The sequence below is a fragment of the Pinus tabuliformis genome, chromosome 2_2, assembly GCF_031772625.1.
Source record: "Pinus tabuliformis cultivar Carrire ecotype Pingquan chromosome 2_2, CPIR1, whole genome shotgun sequence".
Taxonomy (NCBI): domain Eukaryota; kingdom Viridiplantae; phylum Streptophyta; class Pinopsida; order Pinales; family Pinaceae; genus Pinus; species Pinus tabuliformis.
The window spans coordinates 957,422,216-957,441,898 of record NC_142300.1 but is presented as its reverse complement, the minus strand read 5'-3'; the positions used below and the strand labels follow the sequence as shown (position 1 = coordinate 957,441,898).

Sequence of the window (19,683 nt, the reverse complement as noted above, 5' to 3'; positions counted from 1 at the left end):
TAAGTCTATGAACCAATCCATAGCATCACCATCTAATGAAAAGATGAAAAGTCTCATTTTAACATCCTCATGGTTAATATCATGGCACCATTTGCTCACACAAAGGTGGAAATTCCTAAGGTGAGTTTCAATACTGATGGCATTGTTACCTAGAAAACTAGGCAATTCATCAATAGCCTCAATGGCTTCATTCGAAATGAAATTCGGATAGCCTGAAATGTTAGTAAAATCACAAGGGACGAATAAATCATTCATGATGTTATGCTCACTTGACCTTGAAAGAGAAAATGGATACCAGAGAGAGGCTCCTGTTCAAGATTAACAAGAAATCTACAAGAAGCAAGCTTCAATCAGAAATCCTTGTAGAAAATGAAATAAGTGGAGTCGCCATTTGAACAGGAATTTAACTCTAAAATCTAACATGCAAAAATCAAAAGTTAGTCGATTTCCCAGGTACAAGAAAGCTTTTCCTCGACAATGATGCCAAAGATGTTGACCCTGCCGCCTACACCTACCTACAAGTTAGTGAGAAAAGCCTTCAACCCCACAAGGTATGGTTGCAGGGAACTCAAAGAAGAAGCTATCACACTAATCCCGACTCTCTCCATTTGAGCTATCTCTTAGGTTAGTTAAGGGGGGTGGTCCCTAATGAAAAGTTAAGTTAAAAGATGTGAGTTTCTAGGAGAGTGTTATAGTGAAAATGGATTAATTTTAAGGATTTATGAGCAAATATGAAGTGAGCAACTTGAAATAACAATGCCAATCATAAATATGACAAAAACCATAAAACCAATGCCTTATAAGGAATTTGCTCAACAATTTAAAGATATATTTGCTCAAAGTAAAATGTAATGCTCTCAAAAGAGAAAGCAAAGTAACCTTAATATGTAAACAAAAATTGTTAGCACAATATTTGTAAGGTACAAAATGTTTTTGAGATAATACTCTTTATAAATCAAAATATGTGAAACATATCTTGCCAAAACCCAAAAATTAGTTATTAACTTGGAAATGTAAAAGAAAAGAAGTGCTAAACCAAGACATTAATATGCAATTAGACTTGAAGCATGAAAAAAACACTTGTTTGAAAGGATTACAATACTTGCTTTTGGAATAGACTTTGCATATGAAAACTCAAACCATCAAGAGACAAGTAAAGTAGATGTAATGGAAAATTCTCTTGGTTAATTTTATTAATTATCTCTACAACAAGATTACAATTTAACTCTTTAATCCTCAGACCTCACCCTTACCCAAAGATATGGATCTCACAGTGAGGAGTCAATAGAGAAGTAGAGGATCCCTAAGATGTCTACTTCGACCAACTTGTGTTGGAGGTAAAATTTTAATGAGGCTTGGGGCCTTCCTATACTAAAATGCCTAGATGAAATGCATGTAAGTTTTTTCCCCAAAATAAAATAATGTTACATGCAAATGCTTCAAAGAGATTGATTTGCAATGCTTGAAAATGAAATAGTGTTCAACATAAGTTGCAATTATAACTTCAATTGGAGGAATAAAATTAGCTTACAAGTTACAAGTATTGTATGTGTCTCATCAATGAATTAAAATGATACAAGTAATTTGCTTGAAAGTAAAATTTGTTTCAAATAGACAATGAAAATAAATTGCTCCAATATTCAAGATAACAATGTAGCATAAAAATGAAATATGTATTCAAGTGCTCATGAAACAATTTACCAAGGTAAATGGAAACGAATCAAAGTTCGTTATGAATATAAAATGCTTGCATGTAAAGGATGAATTTCCCAAAGTAAAGTGTAAGCTTGTAGCTTCAAGCAACAATGAGATAGAGAATGCAAAACTCAAATGAAATTGTAACAAATTTTAACTTAATGGAATGTAATAGTGAGGTTGTGTTAATTCCAAATAAAAACATGCATATAAGTGAATGAAGTATGAAAGCTTATACCATGCAAATGTCAATCCACCAAAAAGAAGCCTCCCTCTAAATGGGGAGATAGGATACCATGGGAGAAATCCCAAGCTCCCACAAACAAATTAGATCCTTTATTAATATTACAATGAGAAGAGGGCCCTTACAATGAGAACAGGGCTCTTCAAAGTCATCAACTAAACTTCAAGGAGAGTCTTCACAATAATTGCTTGAAACTTGGACACTAGACCTCCTTTCTTGAGAAAGTAATGACAAGATTTCACAAAACTAATGCAAGGGAAACAAGGTGAAAGTTTCCTCCAAATGCCCACAGCTTAGAGAGGAAAATGGAAAGCCCTCTAGTGCATTCAACTTGGCCAAAACAAGCCTCAAAAGGGCTCACGACATCCTTGGAAATCGAACCCCCAACATTTGCCAAAGATCCTGAAAACACTTGTTAGATGTTGTGGGAGATTGCTTCTCAATATCTTCCACACAAGAGTTAGTAAACAATCCAAACAATGTTTGCAAAATAAATTAAGTATTAGTGAAAAATCAACAAGATAAAAGGTATATGTACAATTATAATTTACAAAAGGCTAAGCTAAAGAGTGAGAGTAAACTCATCTTTGCTTAGCCATCTTCAAGCAAATGAAATAAATGAAGTACAATGTTTTTTAAAAGAGATTTAAATTTAGAAGTACTTGGCTTGTGTACAAGCTATGTGCCAAAACCCCTGCAAAACTACTTTGTAAGATAAGACTATGAAGGATCAAAGAACAAATGAGAGCTCCTTTAAGAATGTATCAAGAGTGGGTTGGTTTCTCCAAAGACTTCCCCGCACGCTTGATTTTGTGATCCCAACAAGATGTTCTGTTTATAAAACTTCAATCAAGAATTAATTCTAAATAGATTTAGCAATAAACAATGATAAGAAACTCTAGAAATTTATTTGAAACCAACTAGAGCATTCTATACCTAGAGCGTACTTCTAAATCAAATGTCAATGCAAAATAACTCTACATTAACAAATCTACAAGAGCATATGGAGACAAATTAGATCAAAGCATGAGTAAAGGGAATTATACCAATGATCAACAATTCATCGCACTCCTAAAGGAGGAACACCTCATGAATGAAACCCCAAAGTCTTTATTGATATTTTTGAAAGTGTACAAGGCACCAACTCTTCTGCAAGCACAATATCTTGTAACGGTATGATACAAATGAGAGTTCAAGGCTCTATTATATAGAACTATGGGAGCCAATCCCAATGTAGAAGTGATTAAACAAGTGGCACAATGTAACAATCCCAAAGAGAAATTCGAATCAAAGTATGTGCAATGGCTTGATGGACAGTGATAGGTTGTTACAGATGTCAGACATCAGCAACATGAGGGAAAATGTTGTGGGAGAGAACCCCTTCCTCGCTAAGAGGGAGTGTTAGTTTTTATAGCATCACCCAAGTGTTCTAGTCTTGATTTGTGTCTAAACGACTAAGGAACACGAGATCTTCAAAACCCAGAAAAGGTTTCGCGAGATAAGGTTGCGAAACACCTTAATTAAATTAATTAGTCATCATTTAAATTTTTCCGAAGTCTACCTTAGGAAAATTGGTTAATTAATAGTAATTAATTAAGGAAAGTTGAGAAAGCTCTAGAAACTCACATGGATGGTGTTTGACATGATCTTAGCTATTGATAACGATTTAATCATGGTCGTTTGTGATCCAACGAGAGATTATAAGAGCGTGTCGATGGGGATGAGGAAGACACACTTGAGCATAGTGTGAGACATAAGGAGAGTGAGTTCTTTGGCAGATCGAGCTATCCAGTTGCAGAGTTCGAGCCAGAAGGAAAGAAAAAGAAAGAGGGAGAAATAACAGTGATTTCTGGTGGCGTTCCACTGCCAGAGAGTCAACAACAAGAGAGCCCCATTATTTCCTTAATGAGGTTGTGTAGAGGCAACGCAGAAGCTTCAGGGGGCAGTTTGATTTAGCTGAAGAGGAGGTCGATTCAGGTGTTAGTAGTTGGGAAGATTTTCAAGAGGCCAAGCAAGTCATCTCCAGAGGCAAAGTCAAGTAGAATGACAGATTCCGAGCAGCTCCACAAGTAGTCCAAGTAGGCCCTACGCAAGGCTTGTGCAAAGGCTAATGCATGGGCAATTCAAGTAGCCCAGACAGAACCAGATTTGGAGTAGGATCAGTTGTCGGGTGAGACAAATTGTCTCACAAATATTTTGGCCAAATTATTTTATTGGAGGATAGCCAGATTGGCATCTAGATATTGTACTTGGATTTTATTGTTGCATAATTATAAAAATAAAGCCTCATCTGCTGCACCATTTTTCTCTTCGAGGTTTTTTTGGGGACCATTGTCCAAAAATATTGGTGTCATTTTTATTGTGTGTGTGCATCTATTTTCGCAATTCCAGTTTATTTTCCACAACATAGTTTCATTGTGAAGAATTGCAGTGTGATTTCACAATTCCAGTTTATTTTCCACAACATAGTTTCGCAATTCCAGTTTATTTTCCACAACATAGTTTCGTTGTGAAGAATTGCAGTGTGATTTATTTGTTATTTGCTATAACAAATAAACTGCATAATTAATCAATTAGAAGAATAAATTTCCAGTTGCATCAATTTCAAGGAAATTTCACACCCTTAGGTGGCATTTAGCTTAAGCCAGTTTGGGTTACTTGATCCCTAAGATCTTCTAGGGAAGCCTCACTTGTGTAGTATTGTATCCATCACTAAAACAAAGGCAGTTGTTGCGTATCACTCCCATTGTTTCACTCAATCTAGGTTGCTTAATGATGTTTGGCACTAAGGTGCTAGATTTTGTTGTAACAGGGAGCATGGTCCTAGGGACACTCCCTAGACACTCCCACTTGGAGTGTGGTCACACACAACACTTTATTACATTCTTTGACTTATTAATTGGTCACATTTTACACCATTACAAGGCAAATATATTATGAATTAATATGGTATTATGTCAAAAATTTAAGCATTGGAGCTCAAGGTTGTCTTCCTCCAACAGTGCTGCCCATTACTGGTTGAGGAAAGATCAATCCTTGGAGCAAAAAGAAAATAATTAATGGTGCAGAGTTTTCTTTTAAAATGGAGGTGAAAAAGATAGAATGTCTTGTAAATCGGACTTTTAATTTTCTAATTAGTAGGTTGCTGAATTGACTTTGTATGTTCTTTTGTCATGCTTGAATTTTTCACATCAGTATTTGATAATTTATGAATTATTCTTAAATTGTTTATGATAAGAATATTCTTTCCTAATCCTACATATCTAATATGAGGTTGCAGGCATTTCCATTCTTCAAAATATTGCAAAATGCTCTGAGGCTTGTATGTGCAGGAACTGAAAGGGAATCCAATACAGCTTATGGTATGCAAGAAATATATGTTGGAGTCATGTGTTATAATTTAACGTAACGTTTTAGATTAGAAAATCACATATTTTGCTGTTTCTATTATTTAAGGCATGTGCATTGCATTTCAAAACACTTTTTGACTGGGTTAGATGGTCTACCATTGAATATTGAAGTGATCCTGCTCTATGAAAAAGAAACTTTCACAGCTTTTGTATTAGACAGTTTTAGCTATTATATCCATTACTGGGAGTGTGGAATTAAAAATATGTGAATAATCTATTTTTAACTGCAGGTTTCTGTCATCATTTAGCAAAAAAACATCCTGCATTGTTACTACCCCATATGTTGACTCTGGCAGAGTTACTAAAGGTATGTTGAACAATTAATTTTTCGTTCTTGTTTAGCAAGATATTCGTTTTTCTGAATGTATTGAAATTTTCTGAATTGTTTGCAATCCTGTTTCTGTGCTACCTAATGTTAATTACTTCTTAACATAGGGACAGTTAAAGCCATCTTTCTAATTGTGTTGCGCAGTTTATAAGAATTACTAAGAGATGTTTCAATTTTTGACTCTTGAGCCCTAGAAATATGGTGTCACTGATTACAACAAGAATCAGTATGCCACTACGTTTTCAAATGTAATGTAGACTTGTTATGGCAGAAGTGAACTTTTGTGGACTTGCCTAGATTTATGCTCCAATCAGTATAACATAGGTGATAGATTGGCCCTATGATTTAGTGTCTCCTTTGAATTTTTGAAGATATTACAAGTGGCCAAATCAAATGTTTTATTTTCAGGAGGCCTACTTTAAGGTTTGTCCTTTCAAATGGAATCAGCACTATGTGGTGCCAGGGTTGTTATTATCAGTGCTATCAGAACTGGCTGAACACAACCAGAATTTACCAGTTGAGATTAATTTTGTGGTTTCTGGTCCAAACTGGTCATTCAAACTGGTTTTATCCTGAACTGGCCAAAACTGATCAAATTGCCTGGTTCAGGACAAAACCTGGCAAAATAAGAGGTTTTGTAAATTTGCACCAATGGCCCCCCCCCAGCACCCACTTAAATAAAAAACAGGAAAGACCAAAATCCAGGAAACCTGTTTTTTATCGATTTTATGATGCCTTGCCCAATCTTGGGTGGACTTCACCTGGATTCGCTTGCAGCAACTTTCATTGCTGCAGGTTATGGACATTGGTATAAAGTATAAACCTATGGGGGCATCAAGTCAATATGGCAATCATACCTATGCAAAGAACTTGGAGGATCTAGATTCAATTGAATATGTAGTTTGATTTAATTTAACTGTACTATGATTATTTTTGTAGTTTTGAGGCTTTTTCAAGCCTCAATGTTTATCTATTTTGGTTCAAATATGTATTGTAGTTGGTGTTAATTTTCTATTCTCACCCTTACATACCTTATATATGAGAAAACATTGCATATTTGGTGTTTAATGGCTTGGATTTACATATATGTGCATGAATCTATAGCTTTTTTTTATTATCAGAATATCAACATTCTATGTATAAATTGATCGGTTGATTTTTTTTCCATTGTACTGGTCCATGTAATGAACATAAATACATAAATAAACATCAATAGATAACAATAATAAATTATAATAATAATAATAAATAAAGTGAAACACCCTAACTAAGGGACATGACCTATCGGCCATAGTAACTAGTCAATGCTGTAAGTATAAATCACATGGCATTGTATGACATCAATCTATTATCTATCATATTTATTATTAATATACATGTTTCATCCTATATGGGTTCAGCTTATTGACTCAAAATATTACACGTCTTCTGAGAGGCCTCACAAGACATCAACTAGACCAAGGAGCAACACTAAACTGGAGGCTGAATGTCACCATAGCACAACCCCCTCCTGCTTTTTAGTGGATTTTCACCACAAGGGAGGCTTCCCTAGTATTAGTCACCTAATAGGTATTCTAAATCAGTGGTTCAAAGGTGACGGATGGGATACACTCAAGAAAGGCACTTAAACGAAGGACAAGGCACAATCCAATAAGACAAGGAACAATGTCCTCTTCAAGAGGCTTATCAAAGGCATTTATGACCTAGGGTTTGAGGACTAGTCAATGATAATGTCTTACAAAGGTGCATAAGACCTAGAAAAGGGTTGTGAAAAGTGGATATGATCAACTAAAGGAGCCACAAGCCTTCAACAAGCCCTAAGTTGAAGTCTTGGTGCTACTTTACAGTTTCCTAGGGAAAAATTACCTAGGGCTTGTGATGTCAGCCCTAAGGAGATATATCTAACCATTGAAAAGAATAGATTTTGATGTGTTAATTTTAGGTATGTTCTATGCTTAGAGAAATTTATTTCAATATTCACAGTTAGCTCAATATCTTTTCCAGATTAGCAATCACATCAACATTAAGTTAAATTGCAGATAGAATATAAACATAAATCGCAGAAGACAAGCCAAGACAACAGGACACAAGATGTGGCACTAGCCAGGGACAAACCCCAAATTGGGGAAACCCTTGATCAATTCTTCTTATATATTCTTCAATAGTTCAACAGAGAGAGCGAGAATACATTTACAACAGAAGTCAACTCTTTGACTTATTTAGATAAGAGCATAGATCATCTCTAAGAAGATGATACATGAGATCAGTTGAAGACATGTTGCTTCAACTGATTCTCCAAGGTGACTCCTTCACCTATCATCATGCCGCATCTCGTCATTATGCTGCACCTCACTGTGTTGCACCATGCTGCACCCATCATCACAATGCTGCATCTCATCTTGCTTCACTAATCATGACTGTACCCATCACTGTATTGCATCTCCTCTTGCTGCATTATGCTGGGCTCTTCATTGCACTATGCTGCACCCGATTGCACGCTGCAATACCTCATCATCCTGTTGCTACAATACCTTCTTGCTGCTGCCATATGTTCTTGCTGCTGTCATATGTTCATCATTACGATGCTGTACTATTGCTGCTCCATACTGCACCATGTTGCCACTCCTTTTATCACAGTGCTGCACTTTGTTACCAAGCACAGAACATGTTGCACTACACTTCTTTATGATGTCTGTCATGCTGTAGCAGCGTTCCATACCATGCTGCTCCAACACTGTCATATCTTATCATTTGCTGCATAGTTCACTGTTAAGAGGATTCTCTATATGTTGTACTGGAAGTAATTCTAATACTTGGTGGACAGCCTTCATGTTAAGACAATCCTACCTATCCTTACATAGGAATATCCAACTTGCTGCTCAAACTTTCATATGGCTGTAGCCTTTGATTCTCCAACAGCCTTTGAAGGACTGCGGCATACCTTAATAGAACCCCTCCCTAGTTCGGTTGCTGCCTTACGGCATATGACAGCGCTTTGCTGCCTTACGCAAGCCCAACTGTGGTGCTATGGCCTGTGGCCTAGCACAACATTCAGTCCTCAAAACATGTCACAAGCATCATGCATTTAGCCCTCAAACTCGGCCTAACAGCTAGCTAAGATGACAACCTTTTAGGTCTGCGTTAGAAGTCTCTTTTGCTGTGATGATACCTGCGGCTAGGGCACATTTTGCATCAGCTGTAACCCTTCCTTAGATTTGCGGCTAGGGCACATTTAAGGTCTCCTCATGACAGCGGATTAAGGCATCCTTTAGGCAGCGTATTAGAGTAGATTAGGGCAGTGTATAGGAGTAGGTTTAAGCTGTGAAGGAGCCTCTTTATTGTGGCCAGATCTCCTCTCTTGGACTGCGGTTAGACCACCCTTTGCGGGTAGGGCATCATCCTCTAAGACTGCGTTTAGGGCATCATCCTCTAGGATTGTGTTTTTCTCTTAGAGATTGTTCTTTCCACTAAAACCTAAAACAAGTGGAGAAGAAGAAATCTCAAGAGAGTTGTGTGTAAAAATGACTTGCAAGGCACTTGTATTTATACCAAAACGTGGAGCACAAGAGGGGGCAGTTTAGTTGCTAGCCGACCTTGACGAATTGTCCTGTTAGTGTCGGTCTTGAAAGCCCTCCATCAGTGATCAAAAGGCTCTTTGCATTTGCATTAGTAGGTGTCTCATCAGTGTCAAATTTTGCATCCCGTTAGGCATGCCATAACCCTGATGGAGGAGCTGGTCTATTTATACCCCTCTTGGTTTTGTTGGATCAGGTCATATCAGTCATTAAGTTCTTTCAAGCTTGTCTTGTTTTGTCTTGAGGTCAAAGGTCCTAGGTCTAGGGTTTTGGTCATTTATCTCTGCAAGGTCATGTCTTTGAAAGTCCTTGAGTGCCCAGCAAGCCAGAGGGAGGATTGTAAACATGTTTCTTTGATATTTTCATCATGTACAGTTCATTTTTAACCTTGGATTTAAAAACTCTGTTTTTAAAGCCAAGGTCATGTTAAATTTTTGTAAAAAGAATGAAATTCCAAAAAGTCTTCAAAAAGGCAGCAATAACCCTGGTCCCCTTGCCAAAGTCCCTCAGATGATCTACCTGCAAAAAGAATCAAGTCAAAGCACTCAAAAAGTCAAATTCAGGATAAAGGAAACCAAAAAATCAGTGTTTTAAAAAGTGTCAAAAATAAACTTTATAAAGTGGGTTTATGGATGAAATTTTTTCAAATGGAGTTTATAAAGGTTCAACTTCCCTCCTTTTACTCTCATTGTGCATCCCAACGCTTGGAAGAGAGGTTTGAGAGAGTGATTGGAGAAAGGAGCAAAATTTCAGTGATTTCGGGCAACAGAGTGGTGTGCGACCCGTCGAAGGAGGTGCGCGACCTGTTGGGCGGTGCGCGACTCGTCCAGAACTCCTCCGCAGTTCAGAATTCCTACGGGCGCGACCCGTTGGGAGGTGCGCGACCCGTTGGGAGGCCTGCGCGACCCGTTAAGCCAGCCTGCCGCAAACTTCAAAGTATTTTCCCAATTTTCCTCCAAATCATCTAATTGTTGCGAGGTAGGCTCTTTACACATTGCTTTGGAGGTTGGTGATGGATGTAAGCCCTCATGCTATGATTTTAACCTCAAATCTTGCAAATGAATAAACTTATATGGCTGCAATGTTCATGACTAAATTGTGCTAGGGTTTATGGTGTTTCAAGCTGTTTTTCCCTTTGGATGGTTTCCTTCCTTTCCCTTTTGCCCACACTCATATGTACATTTCTTTTCCCCATGATTATTTTATAAATGAAATACAAATCCCCTTCCCATCCTTAAATCACTAAAAATGAAAACCCTACCCCTCTCCCAAAGCATCAAAAAACAAAACAAAATGAAAACCCTAATTCCCCTCTACCATATGCATATGCAAAATAACAAAACCTGTTGGTAAAATGTCAGCATGTTTTGTGCATGGTTTCCCTTTTTCCCCTATTGAACATGTATAGATATATTCTCACGTTTACTTTCATGCATGTTTTTCCCATATGCAATAATCTTTGCAAATGATTTCCCTATTACAAATATGTGTTCCTATATGCATATGATTTGCAAAATTTCCCTTAAAAATTCCCTGTAATATTTATATACTCCCATTCCTTGTTAAATGATCCCTCCCCTAACATTTCCCTCATGTTTTGTTCCCCTTGAAACAACATAGATTTCAACACTTTTTGCAGGCAGAGACAGTACTTTTATTTGTCCACTTTGCTCCTAAACCATGTCAGAAACCGAAACTTATGAGCAAAGTGATGACCATTCATCATCTACAGAGGCTGAGGTACAGAGGAGGCCTCGTAGAGGGGGTAAGGGAGGACATCATAAGCGGGAGGAGCCTACTTCTTTGGCAGAATTACAGGCCTGTCCTATGGCAGTGACTTGCTTTCAGTACATGTCTTGCTATCAGTTTTGTGAGAGGATCTCTCGGATTCAGCATCATAGAGAGTTGGCCTGCTTGTTTGTCTTACACCTCCATGATGGACATCTCACTCTGGCAGGGGTGAACTTCACATTGACACCCGAGGTGATCTCACAGGCTACAGGGATACCGAATGTGGGTGAGGTGTGGCCTAAGCGCAGGTTGCTAGATTTTGTTCACTTTGAGCCCTATGTCCGGCCACCATTTGTGAGACTTTTGACGGGTGTTTTTCCATTCAGATTTCTCCGGAGCGAGTATGCTCCCATCATGAGGCTTATTATGCATTATTTTACCTGTGAGGGCAGATTTTCACAGGTGTACTCATATCACATTCGCCTTTTGATGCATTTCACCCGAGTGAGGATGATGAACATCCCGGTCTTCTTGTTTCATAACATTCAGAGGATGGTGCCCATGTTGCAGAAGAAGACCCAGGCCCAGCAGTACAGGAGCTTGTGTCATTATGGTTTGATTCAGCTCATAGTCTCACATCAGTTGACTCAACAGGGCATCTCATGGGAGGAGTTCATCTCCCGTAAGTTTTTCACAGTGCCACCTCAGCCACACCATGAGGTCATTCATGAGGAGGGAGGACCATCTCAGCAGCCTGATGCTCCCGTCACCCGACATGTCAGCTCCACTCCTTTGGTCACTTATCAGAAAGGCCCAAGGGCCTTATTTGCAACAGCTAGGCGAGTACTATCTCCACAGCAGGTGGAATGGGTCTCGCCTTCATCTTCAGCTCAGCGAGTGTTATCTCCACATCAGGTGGAAGGGGCCTCGCTTTCTTCACCAGCACAGGTACTACAGAGGGGCAAAGAGCCCATGATTCATGAGGATCCGGTGATTGATCTTGAGGCCAGTTCTCCTAGCCAAGAGGCGAAGGAGATCATTCAGCATCTCAGGGCTGAAAATGATGTTTTACAGAGGAGACTTGAGGGTGCCCATTGGACTATTACTTACCTGGAGCAGCGAAACACACAGTTAGAGGAGGAGAAGGCACTTGATGAGCTATGGAGGATTCGTAGCGACCGAGTCTTGAACCGTAGAAGACCCGGTGATACATTGCCTGCTGACCGAGAGTCAATGCTTATTCAGGAGAATGCCCACTTGGAGAGGTTGTTGGTTAAGGCCAACCAAGAGAAAAAGCTGCTGAGAAACATGAAGAATCACTATTGGGCAAGAATGCATGTATGCAAGGCCAAGATGAAAATGTTCCAAAGGAGGTTGTCCGAGGCTCTTAGGCGGAGGAAGAAGACCAATCCACTCCGTATCTTGGCTGAGGCATCCCTCAAAGATCATGGCACTCACTAGCATCAGCTACAGCACAAATCCCAAATTTTTTTGAGAATTTTGGGTAATTTTGGTATTTTTTGGAAATTTACAGGTTTTGGCTCCTCAACGGGTCTCACCCCCGGTGAGACCCTTTGTCATCGTAGCTCCGTTTTGCAAAAACTCAGCATTTCTAGATTTTTCATGCAAAGTTACATATGCCTATGGATGGACTTGAGTTTTTATGGGGTTTTGGGCCTCCAGAAGGTCAAAATACATGCAAAATTTGACTTTCTGCCCCTTTTTTGAGTTGCAGAAGCAGTCTTGGGAGAATTGACTTTTGACTGGGCAAATGACCTCCAAATCCAAAAATTCCAGTTGGGTTGGAAAGTAGACTCGCAGACCTTTCCAACGAGCTATCCTGCGCCCAATTCTGACACCGGGAAGGCCTCCAAACAGAGCTCCAAAGTGCACGACCCGTTGAGAAAATGTGCGCGACCCGTTGAGGAAATCTTGCCAGATTTGACCAGTTCAGCCCAGAAAACGCAGTTTGGCTTCAGTTTGACTTTTTGAGGTTGATGGTGGTACTCTTGGATGTAATTGTGACACTTTTTGGATACTTTTACTCTTGTTTAACTCTTCTAGAAGATTCTTTCATGTAAAAGGTAAAAATTGAATGTATGAACTGGTTTCCAAGTTTATAGAGGCAAGTTGTTTTAACTGCCTATTTTGTAGTGCTTAGTTTAGAAGTGGTTCAAACAGCTCCTAGGATAGTGAGCTCGACCCATGGAGGCAGGGAAAGAGGTTAGATCATCTATATTATGTACTTTCTTGCTCATTTTCATGGTTGGACTCTTGAGGGAGAAGCTATCATTGTATTATTTCACTTGTATCTCTGCAATTTTTGGCTAAGGAAGACCAGGGTTTTGCAGTCATCTTTGGGATTCTTGTGGACTCATGTGTCGATGGAGTGTTTCTTCATGTTCTTGTAAGCTTTGTTATGTGATTCATTTCCTTAATTTACTGCTGCACATTAAACAAATGAAGTGTTAAAGTATGAATTCATGCTAGCAATGCTCTGCTTTTAAATTTGTTTAATTTCCATGTTTTCTACTGTCTAAAGGGAATTCAAAGTCATTGTTTGCTCTCTTTAGCTCCTCCTCTTTCTTTCCTAATCATCCACTTCAACTAAAGGCATCAATACAGGCTCCTACCTCGCCCCAAAGATCTCCCTGCAGAAACTGTGTCAAATCCCCGCACCCAAAATTGCAATTCCTCAAATTGCCACCAAAAATCCTAAAAACCCCAAATTAACCTTTTTTAATCAGTTTACTAGCCTAATATCAGTGTTACCTTGTTGGTCATCTCATCCCATTGAAGATCTACCGAGATTGACCGGAGAGAGCCTTCTCCTGCCCCGTAGGGCTAGCTACGAGGCTGAATGGTTTGATGTTACCTTGAGGTTTACCTTTCTCAACCTGAGGTGAAATTTCAAGAGCTAACATTTTGGCGACCATACTGGGGAGAACATCTAAACCTTTTCTCATTGACGTGTTATTTCATAGGTCTTAGACGGAGCCTGAAGTTACGCCAGGTAGCCTTCGAAAACGCTCTTGTTTTGCATCAGCGCAAGTAGATAAACGCTGCTTCAGTCAATCTCCGTGAGCTTGTGAACATAGCGCTTCATTGACATCTTATCCCCGTGTAATTGTCAACTCTGAGCCGTGGATGATAGGTTGAGAGTTTTCACAGGTTGAATGCTTTTTCTTTCCTAGTCATTTGGAGAAAACAAGCTGGCTACAGATCCTCAAACCATTTTCAGATCTCATTCATGTCCAGCTATTTTTGATTATCTTGAAGATTTAGATTTTGACGAAAGCTTTGAGTTGTCTCTGTTTAAAGCTAAGTCTGAAAGTGCGCTCGATTCTCTAGTTCTTGACCCTGATTTTGCAGCTGCTATTGAGTTTGAGAGACATAATAAATTGGTTGAAAATTTCATTTTAAGACATCTTCAGTCACGTATTCAAGCTACTACCCTTGCTGATTTTGTTGAAAATATTTCTGATCACATTGGATCAACTATCACAGCACATGAAGAAGCTTATCCTCCTTATGTTTCAGTTTGACCTATAATCACCTATCCTGAATCAGCAGTCGGTTCTCCTCCTTCTCCTACTCCTCCGACTCCTCCAACTCCACAAACTACACCTCCTCTTGTTATAATCCCTGCTATCACAGCTCCTCCTTATACCCATCCTACTCCCCCACCTAGAGCAATGGCTGCCCGGTTTGCCCCATTGGTTCTACCTGCAAATCTTCATGATATGCCAGCTGATTACCAAAGTAAAATCCCCATGTTTGATGGCACTCCACAAAGTATTACAGCTCAGCAACATATCGACAAGATGACCACATTTTTTGATCTATATGAGTTAGATGAAGAAGATGTTACCATGCGGTTATTCGTGCAAACATTTGCAGGAGAAGTTAGAAAATGGTTCAGAGGATTGACAGCTAACAGCATTGCTACTTTAGAAGCACTTCAGAATCAGTTTTTAGATTGGTGGGAAATCAGAAAGGATCCGCTTCAAATTAATGCTGAATACAACAACATCAAGCGTAATCCGGGTGAGTCGGTTCAAGATTCCATAATCAGATTCAATACAGTTTATAATGTTATTCCCGATGATTTGAGGCCATCTAGAAAATCAGCACTTCTTAAGTTCCCGGATGGTTTTGATCCGGAGATGGCTTATTCATTGAGAGACAGAGATCCACCTACCTTGGAGGAGATGCAGAAAATTGCTGTCAGCGTTGAGGCAAATTTGAATGACAAAAGAGCAAGGATGAAGGCAGAAAAACGAGTTACAATCAAGGAGGAAGCATCCACATCAAATCAGGTTCTTCAGCAGGTTGAGCAGATAAAGAGGGCACTTGAAAAGATGACTATTGACAAGCCGGAGCTTCAGATTCGAAATCCCAATTTCAGAGGTCAACAGCAGCAACAATATAGGATCAAGCAGCGTGAAACAAAGGCACAAGACACAGCAGCTCAGCAGCAAATGAAACCACCTTTTCAGCAGAATTTTGTTAGCCAAGAATCTGAAGATGAAGGTGATAATGTTGGCGAGGAAAATCATTTCTTCATTCCTGATGATATGCCTACATATATTACGGAAGAAGATGAGTTGGTGAGTAATTCTGTCTTTCCTCAAGATGAGCATTATATTTTGTCAAATGATACAATACTTGAAGAAGAATCTGAAGAATATCAAAAAGGGTACTTAAATGCTTTATCAGCTCAGCAAGGACAGCAAAGGCAATTGAGAAGCCGAGCTATTCCTATAAATCCCGTGCAGAAAAAGAGAGACATGGCAGCAAAGAATGATTCGGTTTCCTCAAAAGGAAAAGACATAGTTGGTCCTTCAACAATTCCATCATCACCAGCAGCTAAGATAGATCAGCCATCAAATGCACCAAAGGATAAAGCTGAGAAAAGAGATAATCCGGCAAAGGAAGGTGAGAAGCTTCCGGTTTTCAGTTTGGAGAATGAGATTGCAAAAGTGAAAATATCTATTCCTTTGACGGAGGTCATGAAGAACGCTACTTACCGAGGCCAAATTTCCAAGTTGCTGAATTTTGATCCAATGCTAGACATGGTGAATGTACAAGATGATCAGCCGGAGTTGATCTTTGGGCCAGCTTTGAATGGTGAGTCTCCCGAGAGTGATGTTCCTCCATTTTATATCAGTTTGCGATTGCATGAGTTTGTGCTGCACAATGCTATGTTTGACTCGGGAGCTTCACATAATTTGATGCCGAAAACAATTATGGAGAAGCTGGGGCTTGACATCACAAGGAAGTATCATGATTTGTATTCGTTTGATTCCAGCCGGGTAAGATGTATTGGCTTGATCAAAGACTTGGTGGTGAGTCTAGATCAAATTCCAGCGAAAAATGTTTTGATGGATGTGGTGGTGGCGGATATTCCTCCGCGGTTTGGCATGTTGCTGTCGAGATCATGGGGAGCCAAACTCAAAGGTACAATTCAACTTGATTTTTCATATGCTACAATTCCAGTTTTCGGTCAAATGAGGAAGTTATATCGGGAACAAAAGATGAAATACATGATCACTAGTAAGGAAAAGCCCGTCAATCATCCTGTAAATTATGTACAGACAGATTTAGAATCTTTTGTTTTGTTTGCGGAAAATTTCAATGAGGTAGATAGTCAGTTAGTTCAAGTAGAAGATATACCAGATATTTCAGAAAATTTCAGGGAAGTTTTGAGAAAGGAAAGTGAAGAAAGGTCTGCTGTCATGAGGCCAATTGCTGAAATAAAAGGGCAGCAAGCAGAGCATGAATCAAAATCAGATTTTCAGCACTTAGAAGATGATGAGGATGGTCTTTGGACCATGGATTTTGATGGTGCAGTGGGCAGCGATGGTGCTGGTATAGGTGTGTGGATTCGAAGCCCATTCTCAGCCCAAGATCAAGTTCCAAGCAAGGTACGGGTATGTTCTTATAAATTGGCATTTGATTGTTCAAATAATGAGGCGGAATATGAAGCTCTAATTGCTGGCCTGAAAATTCTTCGGAAGTTGAAAGCAAAGAAGATAGCGGTTTATGGCGACTCCGAGTTAGTTATCAAGCAAGTGAAAGGTGAATTTCAGGCCAAACATCCTCGCATGAGAGCATATAGGAATGCTGTTTTGGACATTTTAAAGAGGTTTTCTGAACATACTTTGACATGTGTGCCCCGGATTCAGAATGGTGTTGCGGACGCATTGACTAAGGCAGCAAGTAATCTGAAAATACCCATGAATTCCAGCAATAAGTTTGAGATATATGTGAAGCATCGTCCTACAGTTCCAGATAACCAAAGGTGTTGGCAAGTGTTCCAAGATGACGAAGAAATCAAAGATTTTCTGCAAGTTAAGGGTAAATTCGAAGACATTTCAATAGATACGGAAGCTGAAGGAGTGAATCAGATGGATGTATTGCAGCTCAAGGACAATCACATTCCAAAAGGATTGATTCCTTTGGAAGAATTGTTTGATCAGGATGATGTGGCCCGCAAGCCAACTTTGAGGCCAACGAACGAAGGAGTTGAAGATGTGAACCTTGGGAGAACTGCGAATCCAAAGATGGTGAAGCTTTCAAAAGCATTGCCGCCTAAGGTAAAGCAAGAGTATATTAGATTATTGTCTCTGTATTCTAATGTTTTTGCATGGGACTATTCAGATTTGAAAACTTATGATACAAGCATTATTCAGCATACCATACCCATAAAGCCAAATCAAAAGCCTTTCCGGCAAAAGTTGAGAAGAATTAATCCTAAATTGCTGCCATTGATTGAGAAGGAAGTCAACAGGTTGTATAAGTCTGGAATCATAGTGCCAATCCGGTTTTCCGATTGGATCTCAAACTTGGTGCCCGTGAGGAAGAAAACCAGTGAGATTCGCTTGTGTATAGACTTTAGAAATCTGAACAAGGTGTCATTAAAGGATAATTATCCGCTGCCCAAGATGGACCACATATTGCAGCGGGTTGTGGGGGCATCTAGGATGTCATTGCTTGATGGTTACTCCGGATATAATCAGATTTTGGTGCACGAAGATGACCGTGACAAGACAACATTTACTACTCCATGGGGTACATTTCATTATGCCAAGATGCCGTTTGGATTGAAGAACGCGGGTGCCACATTTCAGCGTGCAATGGACATGGCCTTTGCAAATGAGAAAGATGTCTTTTTAGTTGTTTATCTTGATGATCTGACCGTGTTTTCTAAATCAGATGAAGAGCATTTGTTTCATTTGACTAAGGTGTTTCAGAAGTGCAGAAAATATGGTATCTCATTGAATCCGAAAAAGAGTCTTTTTGCTATGAGCGAAGGCAAGCTGCTGGGCCATATCATTTCTAAAGACGACATTCGTATAGATCCTGCACGAGTAAAAGCAATTCAGCAAGTGGAGCAGCCTCGTAGCAAGAAAGAAATTCAGTCCTTCAATGGTAAATTGAATTTTCTGCGTCGTTTCATCCCCAATCTTGCTGAACATCTTAGAGAGATAACAAGTATACTAAAGAAGGACAGCGAGCTCAAATGGACCGAAGAGGCGGTGAAATCTTTTAATTTAATAAAGGTAATCTTATCTTCAGCCCCAACCTTGATCAGCCCAGATTATACACAGGATTTCATTTTGTTTTCATTTGCCTCTGAGCATACATTGGTAGTCGTGTTAATGCAAAAGAGAGATGGAGTTGAGAGGCCCATAGCTTTTTTCAGCCGCATCATAAGAGACAGAGCGCTGAATTATAATATCATTGAGAAGCAAGCGTTGGCGTTGATCGAAGCTTTGAAAGATTTCCGGGTTTACATATTAAATTCTCATATTTTAGCATATGTTCCTAATGCAGCTGTGAAGGATGTTTTAGTATAAACGGAACCGGAAGGAAGAAGGGGTAAGTGGATTGCTGCACTATGAGAATATGATGTAGAAAATAAGCCTACCAAGTTGGTTAGAGGTCAAGGTCTTGCTAAGTTGATGGCTGAAGCAAACCTTCATGTCCTTGATATCAATTTGATTGCTGCCTTGTCCGATGAAGATGAAGAAAATTCAGTTCTACAGGTGTTCGATATCTTTGTGTCTTCTCCTTGGTATGCTGATATAGTTTATGTGCTTCAAAATTTATCTTCTCCTCCTGGAATGCCTAGAAACAAAGCTAGAACATTGAAGCTAAAGGCTGCCAAATTTTGCATTATAAAATCTGCACTTTATTGGAAGGATCCCGGTGGCATCTTGCTGAACTGTTTGGTCGAAGAGGAAGCTAAAACAACAGTAGATGATTTCCATGAAGGTGACTGTGGGGGTTACTTATTTTGGAAAACCACGGCTAATAAGATCTTGAGAGTTGGTTTTTATTGGCCTTCTTTATTTTCTGATGTGTATAAAGCGGTAAAGAGTTGTCATGAATGTCAAATTTTTCAAGGAAAACAGAAATTACAGCCATTGCCTCTCAAGCCGGTTGAGATCAGCGCACCATTTCAGCAGTGGGGCTTGGATTTTATTGGCGAAATCCACCCAGCATCTTCCGGGCAGCATCGATGGATCTTGACCGCCACAGATTACTTCACAAAGTGGATTGAAGCCATTCCCACCCGGCAGGCTACGGATTCGGTAATTATTTCTTTTCTTGAAAATAATATCTTGTCACGTTTCGACTGTCCACAAAAGTTAATTACAGACAACGCGGCAACATTCAAATCGAAGAAGTTGG

The 19,683-nt window shown here is 39.4% G+C and overlaps 1 protein-coding gene across 4 annotated transcripts in view; it reads left to right on the top strand.

Annotated features, from left to right (window-relative positions):
• Positions 1-19,683, top strand: part of LOC149196394 (uncharacterized) — a 491,550-nt gene that overhangs the window by 313,653 nt on the left and 158,214 nt on the right. For all 4 annotated transcript variants that reach the window (XM_089405541.1, XM_089405540.1, XM_089405539.1 and 1 more), the window contains 2 exons: positions 5,220-5,301; positions 5,580-5,656. In XM_089405541.1, coding sequence (XP_089261667.1) covers positions 5,220-5,301; positions 5,580-5,656 — 159 coding nt within the window. The remainder of the gene's footprint in view (positions 1-5,219; positions 5,302-5,579; positions 5,657-19,683) is intronic.